This window comes from Sturnira hondurensis, unplaced genomic scaffold (genome assembly GCF_014824575.4).
Source record: "Sturnira hondurensis isolate 20B ecotype Veracruz unplaced genomic scaffold, ASM1482457v3 Scaffold0009178, whole genome shotgun sequence".
Lineage (NCBI taxonomy): Eukaryota > Metazoa > Chordata > Mammalia > Chiroptera > Phyllostomidae > Sturnira > Sturnira hondurensis.
Window position 1 is genome coordinate 4,019,466 of NW_028081809.1, and position 21,947 is coordinate 4,041,412.

The 21,947-nt window shown below is 37.1% G+C and overlaps 1 protein-coding gene across 1 annotated transcript in view; it reads left to right on the top strand.

Moving 5' to 3' along the window:
• TMEM131 (transmembrane protein 131) overlaps positions 1-21,947 on the top strand; it is a 216,902-nt gene that overhangs the window by 79,906 nt on the left and 115,049 nt on the right. The window contains exons 4-5 of the mRNA XM_037056831.1: positions 4,448-4,516; positions 16,052-16,175. Of these exons, the coding sequence (XP_036912726.1) occupies positions 4,448-4,516; positions 16,052-16,175 (193 nt within the window). The remainder of the gene's footprint in view (positions 1-4,447; positions 4,517-16,051; positions 16,176-21,947) is intronic.

The following is a 21,947-nucleotide window of genomic DNA, read 5'->3' on the forward strand; positions in this document are numbered from 1 at the left end:
ACAAACAAGTGTTGGAGAGGTTGTAGGGAAAGGGGGACCCTAGTTCACTGTTGGTGGGATTGCAGACTGGCACAACCACTATGGAAAACAGTATGGAATTTTCTCAATACTAAAAATGGATCTGCCTTTTGACCCAGCAATTCCACTGCTAGGATTATATCCTAGGAATCTTGAAAGACCAATCCAAAAGAACCTGTGCACCTCAATGTTCATAGCAGCACAATTTACAATAGCCAAATGTTGGAAGCAACCTAGGTATCGATCAGTAAATGAATGGATCCCAAAAACAATGGTACATTTACACCGTGGAATTCTATGTAGCAAAAAGAAAGAAGGAGCCTCCTACCTTCTGCAACAGCATGGATGGAACTGGGAAGCATTATGATGAGTGAAGTAAGCCAGGCAGTGAAAGACAAATACCGTATGATCTCACCTTTAACAGGAACCTAAACAACAAAACAAACAAGTAAGCAAAATATAACTAGAGACACTGAAATAGAGAATCAGCTGACAGTGTCCAGAGGGGAGAGGGGAGAGAATTTCAGGGAAAAGGGGGAAAGGTTTACAGAAACATGTATAAAGGACACATGGACAAAAACTAAGAGGGATGGAAATGGGAGGGAAATAGGGAGTATTGGGTGGGGGGGTGGGCTCTGATGGGAGTAAAAGACAGAAAAATGTACTTGAACAATTAAAATAAATAAATTGTAAAAAAAGAGATATTGGGCCAAAGAGTGCCTTTTACTTAGGTAGTAGCTGTCCCTAGGAAAACATTCTAAATTTCTTAGTTTAAACAAACTTCCAAAGCTTTAAGAAGCCCTGGTGTGCTTCATGTGGGAGATGAGTGCCTAACTCTGATCCAGCAGTTCTCCAGGTAGCCAAGACCAGGTATCGTATCTGTTCTCTCGCTTGTCCAAAGCAAGGCTTTATTCATCTCTTTATTCTCAAATAAACAGTAAAAATTTTAGTGCAAATAAAAACACTGTGTTGAGACTCTCAAAACATGTCAGTGCAGAAAGCATAACATCATGTATTATACTATTACCATGTCTCAGATTCTATTTCTTTGAAATTACCAAAGGTACCAGTTGTTCTTGTTGCTTCTTCCCCAGTTTATTTTTCAATGTTACAGATTTTGAAACATTTGCTCTATGTTAATAAAACAGTAAATCTCATGCCCTTTCTAGATAAACATACTAGTAACCCTTTTTGATCAGTGTGGCTACACGACAGTTGTGTTACTAGAGTTCTGGTTTTGTTAAAATAAGATCGTACCCCTTATACCTATGCCAACTGTGTTGTACCCACTCGAATGTTAAGCTGTTCCTTAGATGTTAGATCTGCTATTGCCTTAAAAATATGCATTTATTTATGAGGGGGTAATCTTTCATATATTGTTCCCTCAATCTCACATTTGTGAGTTCTCTGTAAAATCACAACGGTAATTGCTATATGCCACTTCTGTGGAGCATTTTATGGATGATCTTAGCCCACCCAGACCAAAAAGGCAAAGTTTAAGGATTTGAAAGGAAGAAATGGATTTTTTTTTACTTGCAGGTGATTTTTTTACAGAGATAATCCAAGGCAGTAATAATTTTGGCAGCCCATATAGTGATGGGAAGATCTAAGAGAATCTGTATACAAACTCATACAATTAATTCACCAAGTAACTGGGTATAAGATCAGTACACAATAACCAGTAAGTTTTTCATATAAAGCAACAACCATGTATATCCAGCTGCCTACTTGATATCTCTATCTAGATAATACATCTCAGGTTCAAATGTCTAAAAATACTCTTGAATATCTAACCAAATTCTCTTCCCCACTTCTAACCCACTCCTTCCATGTCATGACTTTGAGTCCAATTGCTCAGGCCAAAATCTTAGAATCAAGTCATCTTTGATTCTTGTCTTCTTCCTCTCTCAGTACACCATCAGCCCGTCAGTATAACCTGTTGTCTCTAGCTTCCAAATATGTAGGATGAGGAAAAAGTAGGTCTACAGTTTTGAGTATGTGAAAAAAGAGTTTATTCTTGTATTATTACTTATTATTATATTATTTTCCATACAAACAACTGTAACCCTACTTCTGCCCCACCCTATATTCTTAAAAAAAAAGAAGCCACTTCTTACCTCCTCCTTGGCAATTGCATAGACCATGGCTATCATTCCCTCTTGTCTGGGCTGTTGCACCACTTCTCGGCTTTTACTTTTGGGTTCTCACAGTCTCTTCTTCACACAGCAGCCAGCATTAACCTTTTCACACACATGAGATCATGTTACTTCCTTTCTCAAAACACTGTTAAGGCTTTTTGTTAAACTTAGAATAAAATCAAGACTCCTACTAGAAGACCTGAGCCCTACTCCGACCTCCTTCTCCTCCTTCCCTACACTCTGACCACATCAACCTCCTTTTCCTCAATGTCCTAAGTGCATCCTACTTTCTTTCCCTAGATTTCCCCATTAGATCTAAGCTCTAGTGTCCCTCCTCTGAGAGGCATTTTCTGTTCCTGCTGTGTATGATTTGTCTTTATGTGTTACACATCACTGCCTGATATGTTCCTCTTTTTTGTCCCAGTTGGAATGTTAGTGCCATGAAAGCAGGCTCTTTGCTTTTGTTCCCATAGCACCAGCACTAGACAGCCTGTGGGATTCAGTATATTTGTGTTGAATTTACAGGGTGTGCACTTTTTGTTGCCTTGTCTGGTCACTTTAGATATTTCCATTTGTAACCTGGGGGATAGACTCTCAGTTCTTGGGGAGAAAAAAACTGTACCCTAATCTCCTTTGTATATCTAACAAGTCAGTATTTATATATAAGTTATTGAGTTATACACATTTACTGTCCCCTTTGATTAGATGAAGATTTTATGCAATTTGGATTCTATACCAATAAAACCAATGAATTGATCAGTATCTCTTGTTTCAAAGGAGCCAGAGTGTCCTTGTTACATCACGTCTCAGGAGGGCAGAAATCAAGAGTAGGTTCTGTACCTCTTGCTGCATTTAGCAGCTGTCTTGTGAGGAATTACACCTTCTTTGCCCCAGTGCTTTAGTAAAGCATACTCTTAGATTCGGTGTTTTCCTTCTTGTTTGTGTGTGGCATCTTCTCTGCTCACCATGTGTAGAGGGGTTACTGAGCAGCACAGGTTACTCTTAATCGATAGGGCTAACAACACCTTTAGACTTTATTACTTTTAGCTCAATTATTCCACTCCTCAGACTATGTAATCTTTATAAAATTGAGGTAAACCTAAATTTCCAACATATTTTGTATATTCTTGTCTTTTTTGAATGTATTTTGAAAATACATTCTTTTTTGAATGTATTTTCTTTATTTCTTGAATGAAATTACTGTATCATTTGAAGCTTGTTTTCTTGTTGAACTATGGTGATGATGGAAATAGCTGCTTCACAGAATGGATTTTGTTCTTACATCATTTCTTAAAATGCAACAGAAAGATAAACATGAACATTTTAGAAATTTTAGTGGCTGACAATTTCTAGTTTTCTTGGCGTATAAACAGATAAGTATAGGTATGGGGCTTCCCCTGCTATAAGTTATTTATACTTGACATCACTGTTAGGTCATGATGATGTCTAGGAATTTTGCTCTTTCAAAACCTGTCCTAGCCCTGACTGGTGTAACTCAGAGGGTTGGGTGTCATTCAGAAAACCAGAAGGTCGCCGGTTCAATTCCTGGTCAGGGTACATGCCTGGCTTGCTAGGCCAGGTCCCTGGTTGGGGGTGTGCCAGAGGCAACCAGTTGATGTTTCTCTCCCTTTCTTTCTCCCTCCCTTACCCTCTCTCTAAAAATAAATAAAATCTTTCAAAAAACCTGTTCTAGTAGGAAGTTCTAGCATCAAGTGGGATAGTTAGAAATACTCAAAATATTTAGTCTAAGCTATCAGAGATCAGTGAGTTCCAGACACTTAGATTAAAAAGGTATTTCAGTTGTTGGAAATTTCTGTCCCAAAATTTATTTCAGTTTAGTTCCTTTGCCTCTCTAGTTACAATGTGATCATAGTTACTATCTCTAGTATATTGTCTGCCAAGTATGTATAGTTGTTTATGTATTTATTCATTGTACATGTATCAAAAATCCAAGTAAGCCTATTATGGTATATTATTGTCAATTATATCAACCAAATAAATTTTAACATTCAGTCTGCCTGAGAATTTTCTGATTTTGCATTACCTTACATTAGGGAAAATACTCCTGTTTTGTTGGGTTGGGTTTTTTAAATTGTTTTTCATTTTGTTAAAACACAGAACACTTAATTGTTTTCTCTAATAAAGAAAGTAATGCACATTTCTAATAGAACATTAGTTTCCACTTTTCTTAAAGATACATTCTCATGACAGAATTTAACTTCCTAACTTTGGTTTGGGGAAATATGTTTTTTGACGAATTGCTTCTTATGCTGTTTTCTTTTTACTTACAGTATATCTCTATACCGGGGTAATTGTAGACCTATACGATTTGAACCACCAATGCTGGATTTCCATGAACAGTAAGTTTGAAATGTCCAGACCATAGTTCTCCTTTAAAATATTGTATGTACTTTACTCATGTATTTGTCTTGCCTTTTGCCTGTGTTATTATCTGTTTAAGAAGGTTAATGTTGAAGTCATCAGGGAAACAAATGATGTTGAATGCAGTCTGCAAAAGGGAAGTGATATTATGAACCTAATATATAATATTAACTTTTGCAGTTTGAAAACTACTCACATATTGAAGTCTCTGTTTCTCTTACCTTTAGAATAAACGTAAAATTTATAGGTTATCTTTTCTGATTAGCACTTTTATTTCCATTTTTACTATTTGAATTTTCCCCATGGATATAGAAGGGTATATTATTTGTTTGTTCAATGCATTGCTTTTTCTTCTTAAGCCCCTGTGTTGGAGGTGAAATGGCACAGTTAGACCTGTAGAGTCAGACCAGACCTTGGTCCAGCAACCTCGATACTTGAGTTCTGGCTAAGAAAAAATTCAGAGCCAAGATTCAAATTTTAAGAAAAAGTTTATTTAAAAAGTTAAAGAGGTAGAAGAAATGAGCTGTAGAAGAAATGGGCTCAGGAAACAAGTTACAGAGGCAAAAGAGGTCTTTTGGAGCTTAGTAGAAGAAAGAGAGGCAAGAAAAACACACCTGGGGAAAGAGAATGGGAAAAGGTATGGCAGTGCTCCAAAGTACAAATTTTTATATATCATCAAATTAATGATATTATCACCAACCTAGAAGGGCATACAAAAGCAAATCCTGCAGAAAGATAGGGTTCAGGTACAGATGTGCTTCCTCAAACTACACTTCTGGCTCCCTGCCTACCTCTGGGTCTCAGGTTGTGCACATTGCAGATGTACTAAGGGGAAAACAAGTCTTCAGCCTTGGTTCCAGCCCAATTTAGCAGATGGATAAAGAGTACATCTTACATGATATAACTAGAGTAATGCCCCTCTGATAAGTTAGAATAAATCAGAATAAAAATTGATGACCTCCATTCCAAGACTGACATGAGCAATACAAGGGTATAAGTATATAGGCGTGTGGGGTTATGAGTTTCAGGATACTATCCCAAAATTGTTAGCCTAAAATAGTGAATATTTTCACTCTAGAGAGGTTGTTTACAAAGTTATATCCAACTGTTTTTTATTTCATTATTTGTTTTTTGAGAGAGTTTTACAGACTTTATGCATCCCTTGAGATAAAGAAGTTTTCAGGTATACAAAAATACCTGAATGCAGGTATTTGGAATTGGGAATTCCTTTTCCAAATTATCTGTCCCTCAACCCTGTAAATAATGACCCACTCCTGAAATAGAAGAAACTGAATTTTCATAAATCTATGTCATAAAAAACACATGAATATAAACAGAGACTCCTAAATTTAGAACTTTTGAATGTAGAAAATCAGAAGATATGAATGAAAGAATTTGCCTAGCATTTTTAGAGCTAAGGCTCATTTTATGAAACTTGAAAGTAGTTATGACTTCACTTATATGTGGAATCTAATGAACAAAGTAAACTTAACAAAGTGGAAACAGACTCATGGATATAGAGAATAGACTGACAGCTCAGAGAGGAGGAGGTTGGAGGCTGGGTGAGAAGGGTAAAGAGATTAAGCATAGAAATCAGAAAGATTCATGAACACAGACAGCAGTATAGTGATTGCCAGAGGGAAGGCGGGAAAGGAGGGAGGTAGAATAGAGTAGAGGGAAATAAATGGTGACGGAAGGAGACTTGACTTGGGATGACGAACGGACAAATATACAGATGATGTATTGTAGCATTGTACACCCGAAACTCACATAATTTAATTAACTAATTGCACACCAATAAATTCCTAAATAAATTAAGCAGTTTAATTAATTAAATAGTTCTAAAAGTAGTTTAAGAACAAACAAAATGAAGTTGTACATCTTCACTGAAGAAAGGAAATTATTGTTGGGTCAGGAAGTAACTGACTGCTAAAGGAAATCAGAGATGTGTTAGCACATTTCCTCTTTTAAAGTCCTATGTTTATTTTTTTCACCCTCAGAAGTATAAAACTTAATTGATTAATTTTTTTCCTTCTTCACTTTTTTTTTCTCTCCAAAAATTCCTTCTCTTTCTTAAATGAATATTAAGTGGAAAAAAGAATCAGATTACAATACCTTAGTACAGAATGACCCTTCTTCATGCCTGTTAGTGACCTTCCATTATCCCACCCCAACTGGGATATTACCCCAGTTTCCAGCCCTTAAGAAAAGTTCCCAGCAGAGGAGTAAATCCTAATTAATCTACATCAGTTGTAATAATCCCGTTCTTGTTTGTGATCACTTCAGGGGTGGATATGCCCCATTCTGCTGAACAGTGTGAGAGGTCTGGTCTACTAAAGGATTTCTGGGGGAGGATTTTTTTCATTCCAAAAAAGAGATACAATAAAGAAATAGCCCTCTTCCATGCTGGATATTGTCTGTTTGTGAGTCCTGGAGTGCTATGGCAACCATCTTGTGATCAGTTGGCAGTGCTAGGCTGAGGATAAAGCCAGCAAAGTGTGTCTGACTGAGGGAAAAATGGAAAGAACTTACGCCCTTGACCATATTGTCACTGCTGAATCAATCAATCCTGGAACTGCCCACTTCAGGGGGGGGGTTGTTAGGTAACAGTTACTGGTCTTACTTTCTTGATCACTCATGGATTCTGTGGCTCTGCTGACCTACTCCTCTCAGCTCTTTCTCTGCCTCCACCCTTGTGAACGACACTCCCTTTTTCCCTCCTGTGTTTAAGGCTCTTTGTTCTTAGTCCCATTCAGGGTTCTGTTCCTCCAACTCTCCCCTAACTGTGGCTGCTTCTGTTACCTCAGCCCTTTTCAGCCAGCTCCACACTTCTTTATTGAGAGATATTCCACACCTTTGGCTTTTACCTATGATTTCCCACTCTATACCCTCAGTCCCATCAACAACACTCATCTTGCATCCCCAACAACATCCTAACATCAGTGTATCCTGCCCTTGCTTCTGTATTTCCAGTCTCTGTGAATGGTAGTCACCAGCAAGTCACCAAATCCTGAATCCTGAGGATTCCTGGATTCTTCCCTTTCCCTCAAAGCACTGCATCCCTTTTCTCACCAAATCTATTACTATAATCCTATCAGTTTTTTCATGTCTTCTCCTCTCTAACCTTTACTGCTTACCCTTCTCCTCTTAATTCAGGCCTTCATCATTTCTTACCTAGACTGTGACAACATGCCTGCCATTTCCAATTTATGATCTATATTATCAATAGAGAAATCTCTTTACTAACAAAATCTTATCATGTTATTTCCTGCACTCCTGTCCCCCCCCAAAATCCCTTAATGGTTTTCTAATGTCTTCAGGATAATGCTAAATGTCTTAACATCACCTCTGTCTTATACCTTTCTTATATGCCACCCCACCCAGAACTACACCTGTGGAGAACTATTGATGCTTACAGTGCTCTGAAACACCTGATCTTTCTAAGCTCTAGGTATGTTATACATACTTTAAGAGTCTCCCATATAAAAATATTTTATGGAAGCTTTTATGTAGTCAGAAAAATATAAAGAACAGATGACGAGTGTACTATTAACTCATTCAGTAGTGAACACTTTTGCCATATTTTACTTCATGTTTTTGTTGATTGTGAATCATTTGAGAGTGGCGGTCATGATGATATTTCATTCCTGTATTCTTTAGCACATGTTTGCATTATAAGGACATGCTACATAATTGCAGCACCATTACTGGTATTGTAAGACAATTAACAGTGATTACAGAGTGCCTTTAATTCCTCTTGTAGCCAGTGTTTGGTTCTAAGGGATAGAAATCTTATTGAAACTAGTTGAAGCAAAAAGGAGTGTATGTTGGAAGGAACCCTGAGGACCATAATATATGTGCAAGAAGGGAAGAGATGCATCTGGGACCTGAGGACAACCGGATTCCTGTTAACTGCATGTCACCAGAACTCTTCTCTGAGTCTGTTATGTCTGCCTCTCTACATTGGCTTATTCGCCCCACTACCAACGTTTCTTTCCTACAGTGATAACAGATTCACTGATTGCTCTTCAGACTCACACTCTGTAGCCTCCCTCCATTAAGGAAGAATAGTTCCTTTTTCTTTAGTTTGAAAAATCTCAGAGTAATGCAGTAATCACCTTGGCTTAGATCAGATGTCTACCCCACCAGTCAGACAAGGCCGGTATTTGGTAGTCGACCTGTCTTCAGGTGTTTTTCCCTACATTTCACCCAGAGAAGAGAAATCATACAGTGTGCAACTACTGCAGTTGAATTCAGTTCCAGCCTCCCTCACCTGTTGACTCCCTAGTGACCTTTAGTACTATAGGGGATAGCTGTCCTCTGTAAAGCAGGCCTTTCCCAGCCTGCCCAGCAGAGGTAGAAACTGCCTTCTCGCTGCTTTCATGGGGTTGTGTTCACGCACTGAAGTGGAATGAATCCCCACCCCAAATTTGGTCCAGATGTCAAGACTGATGACATCCCATGCATAATGAAGCTTTCTGGAGAAAGCTGGGAGCAGGGGGAGATTCTCTCAAGCAGGTGTGAAAAACCACTTGAGAGAGTACAGAAAGGAAACTAACTGACTTGGCTTTGGTTGTGCTTAGGGGTGAGGTTGGGGTGGGCTTGCATGGTTTGCACTTTGTCGGACTAGGTCCAAGAGAGAGAATGTGCAGGCTTCCTTACTGGCTTGCCCAGATGTGTAGCATAAGGTGAAGGGATGTTTGGGGCTTGAAACTGTCAGTTATCAAATGTTAAACATGGAGTGGACTCTTTCGTAATGCCATCTACTAAATTCTGTCCGTGCACAGCTGTTGAGATAAATACACATTGTCTGTCTTTGTACTTCTGTTACATATTTCACATTTAAAACTTATATACAGTACATTAAGTCCAACAAGATTGTCTGATGATTTCTTTTGCTTTAGTTAAATTGGTTTTACATTTTTAAGTGTTTTTGCTGGGCTACATTAAATATTTGCTATGCCTTTTCTTCTTGATCCAGTAATGTACTGATATAATGCCCGTGCTATAAATGTTTTATTGACTTGATCTGTATAGCAGTAATTTTAGGACTTCAGAAGTGTCCTTAACAGAACACTTTCTAATATTTTTCCCAGAAGTTTTAAGTGGAGTTGTCATTGCTCGCTACATTGACTAAGTCACCAACATTTTGTCTAAGGTATTTTGTGAACTTTTTCCACTGCTTGTCATTTTTGCAAATTCAGAAGCCACCTTTAAAACCCCCATTTGTAGTATGTGGAAGAACTTCAAGTTGGATGGAATTTAACACTCCACAGTGCATCTGATTGCCATTGCAAAGCCTCCAGGAGGGTTTCAGGCTCTCATGCAAGGAAGCAGCTCTAGTTCCCTGGCTACTTTCTAGACCCCACATGCACTAGCTTCTCTCACTACCCTCACTGTCCCTGCTGCCCTGCAGAATGTCTCTCAAAAATGGCTGTCTTTGTTTTCATTCATTTTGTTTTAATTTATTCTTTAATTCTATCTCTTGTTCTCTTTTCCTCTCCCTTTCTTTTCTTCCCCTCTCCCTCCCTTCCACCCCTTAACAATTGGCTGAAACAATCTGGGCAAAACCACCTCTCCCCTTCATCCTCCCCCTTTAGTTATTTATGCTAATGCTATTAAATACTGCCCTTTTCCATAACTCCTTTTTTAATTTATTATTTATTTATTTATTTTTAGAGAGAGGAGAAGGGAGGGAGATAGAGAGGAAGAGAAACATCCATGTGTGGTTGTCTCTTATGTGGCCCTCACTGGGGACCTGGCCTGCAACCCAGGCTTGTGCCTGACTGGGGATTGAACCGGTAACCCTTTGATTCTGAGCCCACTCTCAATCCACTGAGCTACACCACCCAGGGCCATAACTCCTTTTTTTATACATTTGTTGCAGACTATAAAAGATGCTTTGGGTGGAAACTTGGTGTACTGAGTTCTTTGGTTTATATACTATTTAAGAGCAGAAAATCTTGATATCAAATCTAAAGCTTAAAATGGAGACTTAATAGCTTAAAGAAATTGGAAATTGGGTAGACTTATAAAAGTGGAGGCATTATTGTCAAGTAAATTCAGTTCCTCAAAGGAATTTCTCCCTTACCACTTTTTGGTATTCCAAGAAAATCCGGTAGGCCCTCTTCTTCTAATGGCACATTTGGTGCCTTTTAGCTTTTCAATTTCTAACTGTTCCACCAACACCCCAGTTTAGCTCTCAGTCTAAATATGTTTTGAGAGAATGGTCAGATTTTGTGGTAATTGAGTAAGTAGTACAAAGTAGTACATAATTGATTTGGTGCAACTTCCTGCCAGAAGTAGTGTTATTAAGAGTGCTGTGTCTGTCATTCATAAGGTTTGTCTCAAGGCAGTTGCTCAGCCATCTCTTCAGCTGATTCCTGGCATTGCATGTCTTCTTTCTGTGGCACAGGAAACTTGCATTGACCACAGGATTGTAGCTTACTTTCCAAGCTAGCTTCTGATTCATAACTGCTTCTTCCTAATTCTTTTGAGCCTCAGACTCTTCTATAATATGAAAATCAGTAGCTCTGCTCTAATAGTACAGAGAACAGCTATGTATTGATTCATCTCGGTTTATTTATAAATATTTCACACTGTCCCCTTTGGCCCTACTTCTGTCTTTGAAGCAACTCATAATGAAACAAACAGGACAAGCATTGGCAAGCATTTGAAAATCTCTTTTATTTTTAAACCTACCTATCTAGCCAAGCAGTCACACATGCTGCTTATGACAGGCAGAATTCTAAGACAGTCCCCATATTCCTGGCCTTTGAGGTATACACATATCCCAATTGTATTCAATCAAATACTAATCTAAACGTTGCTCTAAATGATTTGAAAATGTAATTAAGGTCACAAATCAGTTAACCTTTAAGCTAGAGAGGTGATCAGGGGGCCTGACCTGATAACCTGAGTCCTGTCAAATCTGGCTGTAGCAGTCAGAGATAGAAATGTTGGAGAAGTGCGAGAGGTATTTGATGCAAGGGAGCATCATTGTGCTGGTTTGGGAAATGGAGGGGGCCATGTGTCAACTGACTGAGAGCATTTAAAATTTTGTCATCGACCTGAATGAGCTTAAAGGAGGACTTTGAGGTTCGGTGAGTGAGATCCTGAGCAGATAAACTAGGCATGCTTTTTATACATGCTGGACTTTTGATTTATAGAATTGTAAGATAATAAACGGGTGTTACTTTGAGTCTCTAAGTTTGAGGTAATTTGATATGCAGCAGATAGCTAATGCACTGCTTATTTATTTACAGATAAGCTTGTATTAATTGGCACTGGACCAGAATTTTCCATGCAGGAGTGTCCAATCTTTTGGCATCTCTGGGCCACACTAGAAGAAAAGTTGTCTTGGGTCACACATTAAATACACAAACACTAACAAAAACTGATGAGCAAAAAAAAAAAAAAAGATTTTAAGTAAATGTACGATTTTGTGTTGGGGCACATTCATAGCCATCCTGGGCCACATACAGCCAGTGGGCTGCAGGTTTGGATACCCCTTTAGTGTGACCTCTCTCTTCAGTCTCCCACTTTATTGTGGATTCTGCTCGTATCACCAGGGAGAAGAAAAGAGGGTGGGGCAGGGAAAGCTGTTCATCTGAGGTCCCTAAGCAGGTCTATCCAAGGAGTGCTCCTCCTGCTTCCTGTGGCGTGGACTACCCAGAACTGCAGAATGCCTCCTGACACTCTTCTTGAGAACTTCCCTCTCCTCTTGTTACTCCAAACTTCTTTGAAAGCATAAGTAGATGACCCTTATTGTCTGAGCAAGGGTTTATTTTTGTAGGGTGGGGCCCAGGTCCTTCCCTGTTAGAAAAGGCAGGGCACAAATCAAGCATTCTGATCCACTCCGTGTTTTCAGGTTCCTAGAACCTTTCCAAACTTGTTTCCTTACCCCAAGTCCTTGCCTGCAGTGGGCCATCTTTCATCCTGTCTTCTTGAAGGATCCCCCTGATTACCTGTACATCTTATACTGTTTTCTTTAGCTCAACTAAGATTGATTGCATGGAGGTACAAGAGGAAAAACATTAAGAACAAATTCATAAGGTGAAAGACTGGTTGTCAGTTACCTAACAGAACATTTGAGAGATAAAAGAGCATATTTGTTGAAGGAAGCACATAATTAATGAACTTTCAGGATGTACAGAGAACGTTTTTACTTCTGTGTACTGTTATTTTCCTTGTGTGTCTATATAAAGCTTGAAGAAGAAGAATTCATTTTGCATACTATTTTTTAAATTTTTTTAAATATTTATTTATTTTAAGAGAGGAGACAGGAAGGAGAAAGAGTGGGAGAGAGACATCAATGTGTGGTTGCCTCTCATGTGTCCCCTACTGGCAACCTGGCCTGCAACCCAGGCATTTGCCCCGACTGGGAATTGAACTGGCGACCCTTTGCTTCACAGGCCCGTGCTTAATCCATTGAGCTACACCAGCCAGGGCGCATACTGTCTTTATACAGCCTCAGATTCCTGCAGCATTATGGCCGTGGTTGGAGGCCCCAGCTGGATCAGTACCCGCATCCCTAATTGAGTCATGGTCTTGTGACCTGTCCCTCCACCCAGTGTGGGATTTATGAGCCTGTTTGCTGAGGGGTTCAGCACCTAAGGAAATCTGCACCTGAAGCTCCTGGGTTTGAGGAGCTTCTAAGGGCACTCACAAACCTTGCTCTGGATACCCTCTGTCTTTCTTCAGGACCCAAGCCCTCGTTCCACTTTTGGGATTTTTGCTAGTGGCTGGACAGTTAAGCCACAGAAAGATGTTGGTCCTCATGTTGGCTGGACTGTAAGCCATGAGATACTATTGGAGAAGCCCTGGCAGGCACTTGAAAATCCTTGTTTGTTTTATTTTTAAATCTACCTATCTAGCCAAACAGTCACACAGGCTGCTATAACAGGTAGAATTCTAAGACAGTACCCAAATTCCTGGCCTCTGAGGTGCACGGACATCTCCCAGTTGTAGTCAGTCTAACACTAATCTAGATGTTGCTTCTCTGGGTAGAGTAGAGAACGTCTCCTATGGAATCCCACCTTGCACAGGCAACCTGGGCACAGCCTTCCAGTGACTGTGACTGCAGCCGACTCATCTGCTCCCACTGTTGCAAGAGGTGGTAGCACCTGTGGTAAGCTCTCAAAAGGGCAGTAGACTTTGGTTTGGGCCTTAGAGGCACCAGAAAGCATTTAACCTTAACAGCAACAAAACTTCATGTCAGCACTATAAATTCTCAAACTGATGTACAAAATAAACAGTTGTTTGTGGTGCTTATTAGTGTTGGCTGTTAATGAAAACCTTAAAAATGTGTTAAATGTTTAAAAAGATGATGAAGAGTTTTTATTTACATAGTTTGTGAAACTTATGTGTGTGAACCTGACTTCTTGGTGTATTATGAAAAGAAGATATTATTATTCTGTTCTAGGAAAAACAAAATGTTTAAAATAATCCAAGCTTGAACAATAGATGAAGCTGTAGATGAAAATGAGTAAAATGCTGGTGAATTAGATTTTGATGTTGTTTTAGATGATATTGACACTTCATAAAACCTTTCAAGAATTATTTCATCTTTTTTTTGAAATTTTGGGTTTGGCTCATTATTTTTGCCCATATTCTTAAAATAATTTATACATTTCATATTCCAAAATATTAACATTTCTAGTTATAGCCTACATGCCACTATTTTTTATTTCATTAGCTCTATCTTTTAAAATATTCTAAATATATAGTCTTTATTGCTGAATTCTAAAGTAAATCATCAGTCTGCTCTCCCAGCTCATTAGTACACCTTCACCTACCTATCCCATGTATTACCTTCACATGGTATATTTTATACTAATACTTTCTTTTGTTTTCTGTGATTTGTTGCTTCATTTCCCTAATATCTTGCCCTGTCTCCTTAAGTATATTACATTATGCATATTTTAAATTCTTGATTCAAGTTTTCTAGCTTTAGGTCTGTATTATTCAGCCTTTATTAATTGATACTGTGAGCACAGCCAAACCACCAAGAAAAATCTCGGTGGAATTTAGAGTGAATGAGCACTCCTATCTGGGAAATGCCACTTTTCTTGGCAGAGAAAGTACAAGAAGGCTCTTATGGTGGATGTTACTTTTGCTCACATTTCATTGGCCAAAGCAAATCATGTGGCCAAGCCTAATGTTACTGAAGTGGAAAAGTCTAACTCCACAGGTTCAGACAGCAATTTGGAAACATGACATTATACATGGCTTCTAATAGATTGTTCTCCTCATAGATCCTGTTATTTTGAGATACGACCTTAGGAGCTCCTGTCTTGTAATACATATTGAGGAAGGGCAGAAGTCCAGGCCTTTTTCTTCGTCTCTTGTGAATTTAAGAAGGGAAATGATCCCCACGGTGGAGCCCCAGCTCCACACATACAGAGGGTGGGCCCCTTATAGTGTAGGGTTTTCCCACTAGATGAGTGTTCTCATCTGGATCAGTGTACCAGCTAGCATTATTGTGAGAGGCTGCATTTGACTTCAGTGAATTTCTTTTGACTTCAGACTCTTTGAATGTTTTTTACCTATTTTACCATGGGTGATTTATGAGTGTACCTGCATTGAGTAGTCAGCAGTTTTTTACCAAAACCGGTATGACCCCTGTGCCCCACCCCTTCTACTTTTTTTTGTTTGTTTCCCCAATGAAAAAAGTCATCAAAGGGAAACGTTTTGCCAATGTGGAAGGGGCGAAACAAAAAAACAGCAGATGCACTAAGAGGCATCAAAACTGATGAGTTCAAAAACTGTTTTGAACAGTGGAAAAAACATCTCAGTAAGTGTATTGCATCAAATGAGTACTTTGAAGGGGACTGAAGTTTAAACATCCAAGAAATACACAGTATTTTATAAATAAATTCCTTCTTGGGGGTCCCCCCTCATAGACCACTGAGTGTGTGATATTGATCCTTTGAGAGGAGGCAGTTAGTATAGTGTGTCAGAACTTGAACTAGAGCCAGATGGCTACATTCACATTTAGTTTCCATGTGTGACTTTGGGCCAGTTAGTTAAGTTTCCTGTGCCTCCATATCCCTGTCTATAAAATGAGGAAGATAATAGCCCCTAGCTCATGAGGCAGGTCTTTCCATATAACTTTGCCATTTCTCCTTATAAAATGAAGAGCAAGGATCAGTGGAATAGGGAAGAAGAGGACACAATTCCAATTAATAGGAAGTCAGGGTGGTATTACAGAAAGAACTAAAAGGATCTATCCATTCTATTCCCTGCCCGCTTCGTACTACATTGTAAGCTTCATCCGGAGGAGACCTGTTTCATTGTATCCCAAGATCTGGCTCAGTCTGTGACATATAATTGTCACTCAAATATTTGTTGAATGGTTAAATGCATTTTATGTGTAAATTTAAATATAAAACAATTTAATAAATAGTTTTATACATTTGGATATGTATTTGTCTAATAATTTTAATATTTGATTTTTTAACAATTAAAAGTTATCTTTGAAGCATTTGTGACAATTTTTTTTGTTTCTACAGGCCAGTTGGAATGCCAAAAATGGAAAAAGTTTACTTACATAATCCTAGTTCTGAAGAAACTATTACATTAGTATCAATTTCTGCTACAACATCACATTTTCATGCATCATTTTTTCAAAACAGGGTAAGTCTCTATTGTAGCAGATTTCTCTTGAGTTTGAAATTGCAAGGTCTAGAATTTTTACGTGTACTTTTATTTTCCTGAAATTAAAATCTGTTTAACTATTTCAAATTTGTTCTGGATTTCAGTTTACTCCATTTCCTAAGAATTATCACTTCTTTTAAGTACATGTTTTCCTCAGTATGAAACAGCTTATTGAGTCAACTTTGAACCTTAAGCCCTCTGAAAGATGTAGTATTACTGTGTTCAGTTGATTTTCTTTTCTAATAATAGGTAATTCCCCAGCATTGTGTGAGTTTTCTATTGCTGCGTAATAAATTCCCACCAACATGATGGCATAAAACGAAACCCACTTATTAGCACATAATTTCCTAAGTCATAAGCCCAGTGGGTTCTTTGCTCAGGGTATCATAAGGCTATACTTAAGACATTGGCTGGCCTGAGTCCTTGACTGGAGACTTAGGGGGAAATTTACTTTCACACTCATTCAGATTGTTGGCAGAATTCCATTCCTTGTGGTTGTAGAATTGAGGTCCCCGATCTTCTGCTAGTTCTTGGCCAGGGATTTCGCTTAGTTTCTTATAGCCCCCACATTCCTTCTTCAAGCCAGCAGTGGTGTGTCATATCTCCCTCATGCCTTCAGATATCTCTGGCTTCCTTAGCCACCAGTGGGGAAAATTCTGCTTTAATCATGTCATTAGGTCATGATAATCTGGATAGTCTCCTTTTTGATTAATCAGAGTCAATTGACATAACCTCAATTACATCTACAAAATCCCTTTTATCTTATTTGTAAATAATCAAAGGTGTGGTATCTCCTCATATTGACAGTCTCAGAAATTAGGGTAAGAAGTTTGGTGTTCTGCCTACCACAAATACCCTCTATAATTTTACTTAAAATCGTTTTTGTAGATAGTATGCAAACTTGTTATTAAAATATAATTTTTATCTGATAAAAAGTTGAGTCTTAATAAATTTTGAAATTGAGAGGATACATTAAACCTTAATGTATAGGTTTCCAAAATAATTAGCTAAATAGCAAATATTGGAGTGAAGTAAGTGAATGTATCCTAATTTCATCTTCCTAGCGATATGACCAAATAGCTAAGGAAGTTTTTTTAGCATATAAAATTATATATAATTTACATTTTTACATTTCTCCTTTCTAAAACCCTGTTTCATTACATGTCATAAACTAACAAGTCTAGAGTAAAGATATGACATACAATACTGGCTTTTCAAATTTAAAAGTATTCTATAAACAAGGAATTGATAAGTCAGCATATTAACTTGATAATAAACATTTTTATTTTTGTGGTATTCATGGAGAACATTATTGTTAATTTTATTTTTAATTATAGGTGACATAAAATATATAAGTTTCAGGTATATAACAGAATGATTAGGTATTTACATACTTTACAAAGTGATCTTCCCCATAAGTCTATTACCCATCTGTCATCACACATAGTTACTACAATATTAATGACTATATTCCCTGTGCTGTACTTACATCCCTGTGACTATTTTTATAATTGGCAATTTGTACATCTCAATCACTTCACCTTTTAAAGCCATTTCCCCTTCCCCCAGTCTGACAACCATCAATATGTTCTCTGTATCTATGAGTTTGCTTCTGTTTGGTTTGTTCATTTGTTTTGTTTTTCAGATTCCATGTCTAAGTGAAATCACATGGTATTTGTCTTTTTCTGACTGGCTTTTTCATTTGGCATAATCCCTTCCGGTTCCATCCATACTGTTACAGATGGCAAGATTTCATTCTTTTTATAGCTAAATAATAGTTTATCTTGTGTGTGTATGTATATATATATGTATATCTTCTTTATTCTTTCATCAAATCAATATGGCTAGGTTGCTGCCATATCTTCACTATTGTAAATAGTGCTGCAAGGAACATAGGGTACGTATATCTTTTTAAGTTAATGTTTTCAATTTCTTCAGAAAAACACCCAGAAGTGGGATTGCTGGGTTATATGGTAATTCCATTTTTAATATTTTTGAGGCATCTCCATAGTGTTTTTCATAGTGGCTGCACCGATTTGCAATTCTACCAACAGTGCATGCAGTTTCTCTTTTCTCCTCATCCTTGCAAACAGAGTTGTTTGTTGACTTATTGATGACAGCCATTCTGACAGGCATGAGGTGATATCTCATTGTGGTTTTGATTTGCATTTTCCTGATGATTAGTGATGTCAGACATCTTTTTATGTTTCTCTTGGCCATCTGTGTATCTTCTGTGGAGAAATGTCTATTCATGTTCTCTGCCCATTTTTTAATTGGATTGTTTGAAAGTTTTTTGTGATGAGTTATATAAGTTTTTGTATATTTTGGATATTAACTTTATGGATATATCATTTGCAAATAACATCTTCCATTTAGAAGGTTGCCTTTTTGTTTTTGTTAATGGTTTCTTTCATGTTACAAAAGCTTTCTAGTTTGATATTGTCCATCTTGCTTATTTTTATTTTTATTGTTTTTGCCAAAAGAGTTTGTTCAAAAAAAAAATATTGCTAAGACCCATGTAAAGGAGTTACTGCCTGTTTTCTTCTAGTTTTATAATTTCATCTCTTACACTTAAGCCTTTAATTCATTTTGAGGATTCTTTTTTTAAGGATGTAAGAAAATTGTTTCTTTTCTTTTTTTTTTTTTTTGCATGTGTCTTTCAAGTTTTCCCAACACCACTTATTGTCTATTTCCCATTATATATTCTTGTTTCTTTTGTCATAGATTAATGATAAGCATGGTTTATTTCTGGGCTCTCTGTTTTGTTCCATTGATCTTTGTCTGTTTTTGTGCCAGTACCATAGTTTTGTACAACAGTTTGAAATCGGGGAGCATGATATTTCCAACTTTGTTCTTTCTCAAGATTTCTTTGGCTATTCAGGGCCTTTTGTGGTTCTGTATAAATTTTAGGATTGTTTATTTTAGTTCTTTGAAAAATACCATTGGTATTGTGATAGTGTGATTGCATTATATATGTAGATCACTTTGGGCAGTATGGACATTTTAACAATATTAATTCTTCCGGTCTGTAAGCATGGTATATCCTTCCATTAATGTGTGTCATGAGTTTCTTTCATCAGTGTCTTATAGTTACAGAGTAGAGATGTTTTCCTCCTCAGTTAAATTTCTTCCTAGGTATTTTGTTCTTTTTGATGCCATTGTAAATGGGATTGTTTTCTTAATTTCCCTTTCTGATCATTCAGTATTAGAAACCACAATAAATTTCTGTATATTAATTTTCTATTTTCTAGCTTTACTGAATTCATTTATTCTGATAGTTTTTGGTGGAATCTTTAACTACATAGAGTATCTGCAAATAACATGTTTACTTTTTTCCTTTTCAGTCTGGATGCTCGTTATTTCTTTTCTTGTCTGTTGCTATGGCTAGGATTTCCAACACAGTGTTGAATAAAAGTAGCAAGAGTGGACATCCTGATCTTAGAGAAAAAACTTCCAACTTTTTACCATTGAGTATAATGTTAGCTATAGGTTTGTCATATTATGACCTTTATTATATTAGGGTATGTTCCTTCTATACCCCCTTTGTTGGGAGTTTTTTCATTATTTTTATTTTTATTGTAAATGGATGTTGGATTTTGTCAGATGCTTTTTCTGCATCCTGTGACATGGTCATGTGATTTTTGTCCTTCATTTTGTTTATGTGATGTATTTTGTGGATTGATTTGTTGATATTGAACCATCCTTGTGTTTATGAGATAAATCCCTCTTGATCATGGTATACAATCTTTTTAATGTATTGCTGAATTTGGTTTGCTAATATTTTATGAAGGATTTTGACATCTGTGTTTATCAGGGATATTTGTCATGTAATTTTCTTTGTAATGTCTTTGGTTTTGGTATAAGGATAATGCCAGCCTCATTTGGTATCAGGAAATCCTGTTTGTTCTTAACAGGAATCTAAACAACAAAATAAGCAAAATATGACCAATGACACTCAAATATGGAACAGGCTGACAGGGTCCAGAGAGGAGAGGGGAGAGAATCATAGGGGAAAAGGGGAGGGACTCACATGAATAAGTATAAAGGATGCATGGACAATAATTAAGGTGGGGGGTGGAAATGGGAGGGAGGTGGGGAGCACTGGGGAGGGCAGGGCAGGGAATATAAAACAGAAAACTGTACTTGAATAAGAATTAAGTAATAAATAAATAAATAAATAAATAATAAATCCCACAATACAGTGAAGCTGCAATAAGTGAATCAAGATACAGCAACGGACGACTGTATCCCCTAATTAATCTGCACGTGACTGTAGAGTTGTCAGTTTTGACAAAGTCATATAATCAACAACTCAAGTCTCTGAGTATAGCCTATTCTAGAAGGTTATACAAATGGAACTGTTCAGTACAGAGCTTTTTGAGTCTGTTGTCTTTCATTTCAAATTGATCCAACTAGTTGGATGTTTCACTTCTTTGCACCAGTTTTTTGATGGGTGATACTTCATCAGAAGGCAGCATTGCAGTTTATCCATTCAACAGTTAAAGACATTTGGGTTGTTTCCAGTTGAGAGCTATAATAAATAAAGTTAATATAAAAATTTATGTATAAATTTTTGTATGAACATAAATTTTCATTTCCCTTATACAAATACTTAGGAGAGGAATTGCTGGATTGTGTGCTAAGTGTGTGTGTGTGTGTGTGTGTGTGTGTGTAACAGTTCTTCATAGTAACTACCATTTTGCATTCCTACCAGATGTGTCTGAAAGTTCCAGTTGCTGAACATCCTTATTAGCTCTCTGCTGTTAAGTTTACATTTCTCTTTCTCATTACCTTAGTCACTCTAGTAGGTGTACAGTGTTCCTTTTTATTTTAATTTACATTCATTAATGACAAATGATTGTTGAGTATCTTCTCATTGACAAAGTCCTTATTACCTGTGTGATTGACATAAATCTTTTCTTTCGGTTTGTATCATGTCTTTTTGGTTTCTTATAAAATCTTTCAAAGAATAGAAGTCATTAATTTCCATGAAGTCCAGTTTATCAAATTTTTGTTTTATGGGTTATGCTTTTAGAATTGTAGCTAAGAACTCTTAGTTTAAACCAAGGTCAAGATCTCCACTTTTTCTTCCAGAAGTTTAATAGTTTGAGATTTTACATTCAGTTCTGTGATCCACTTTGAGTTAATGCTTATAGATGGTATGATGAGATACGAATCAAGAGTCATTTTCTTCTGTTTTGCATGTGGATATATAGCTGTTCATGCACTGTGGATTGAAAAGACTGCCTCTTCTCATTGAAATCCCTCTACATTTTGTCAAAAATCAGTTGACCTTGTATGTGTGGGTCTGTTCCCTAGACTCAGTTATGAGCTAACATGTCTGCCCTTTCACCAGGACCTCACTGTTGTGATTATTGTAGCTTTTTAGTAATTCCTAGAATCAGGTAGAGCATGTGCTCCAGTTTTGTTTTTCTTTTTCAAAATTGTATTGCTCTTTGTAGTCCCTTTCCTTGCCATCTAAATTTTATAACCAGCTGATTAATTTCTTTTGTAAAAATCTTGCTGAGATGTTTTATTTTGAATCATCCTTAAATATACAGAAAAATAAGTACAGATAGTTTTCATATGTCCTTCATCTAGTTTCTCTTACTACTGACAATTATCAAAACCAGGAAATTAACATTTGTACAATACTATTAACTAAAAAACTTAAACAAATTTCATTAGTTTTTATATAAATGTACTTTTTCTGTTGTAGGGTCCTATTGCACTTTGTTATTTCTCTTCAGA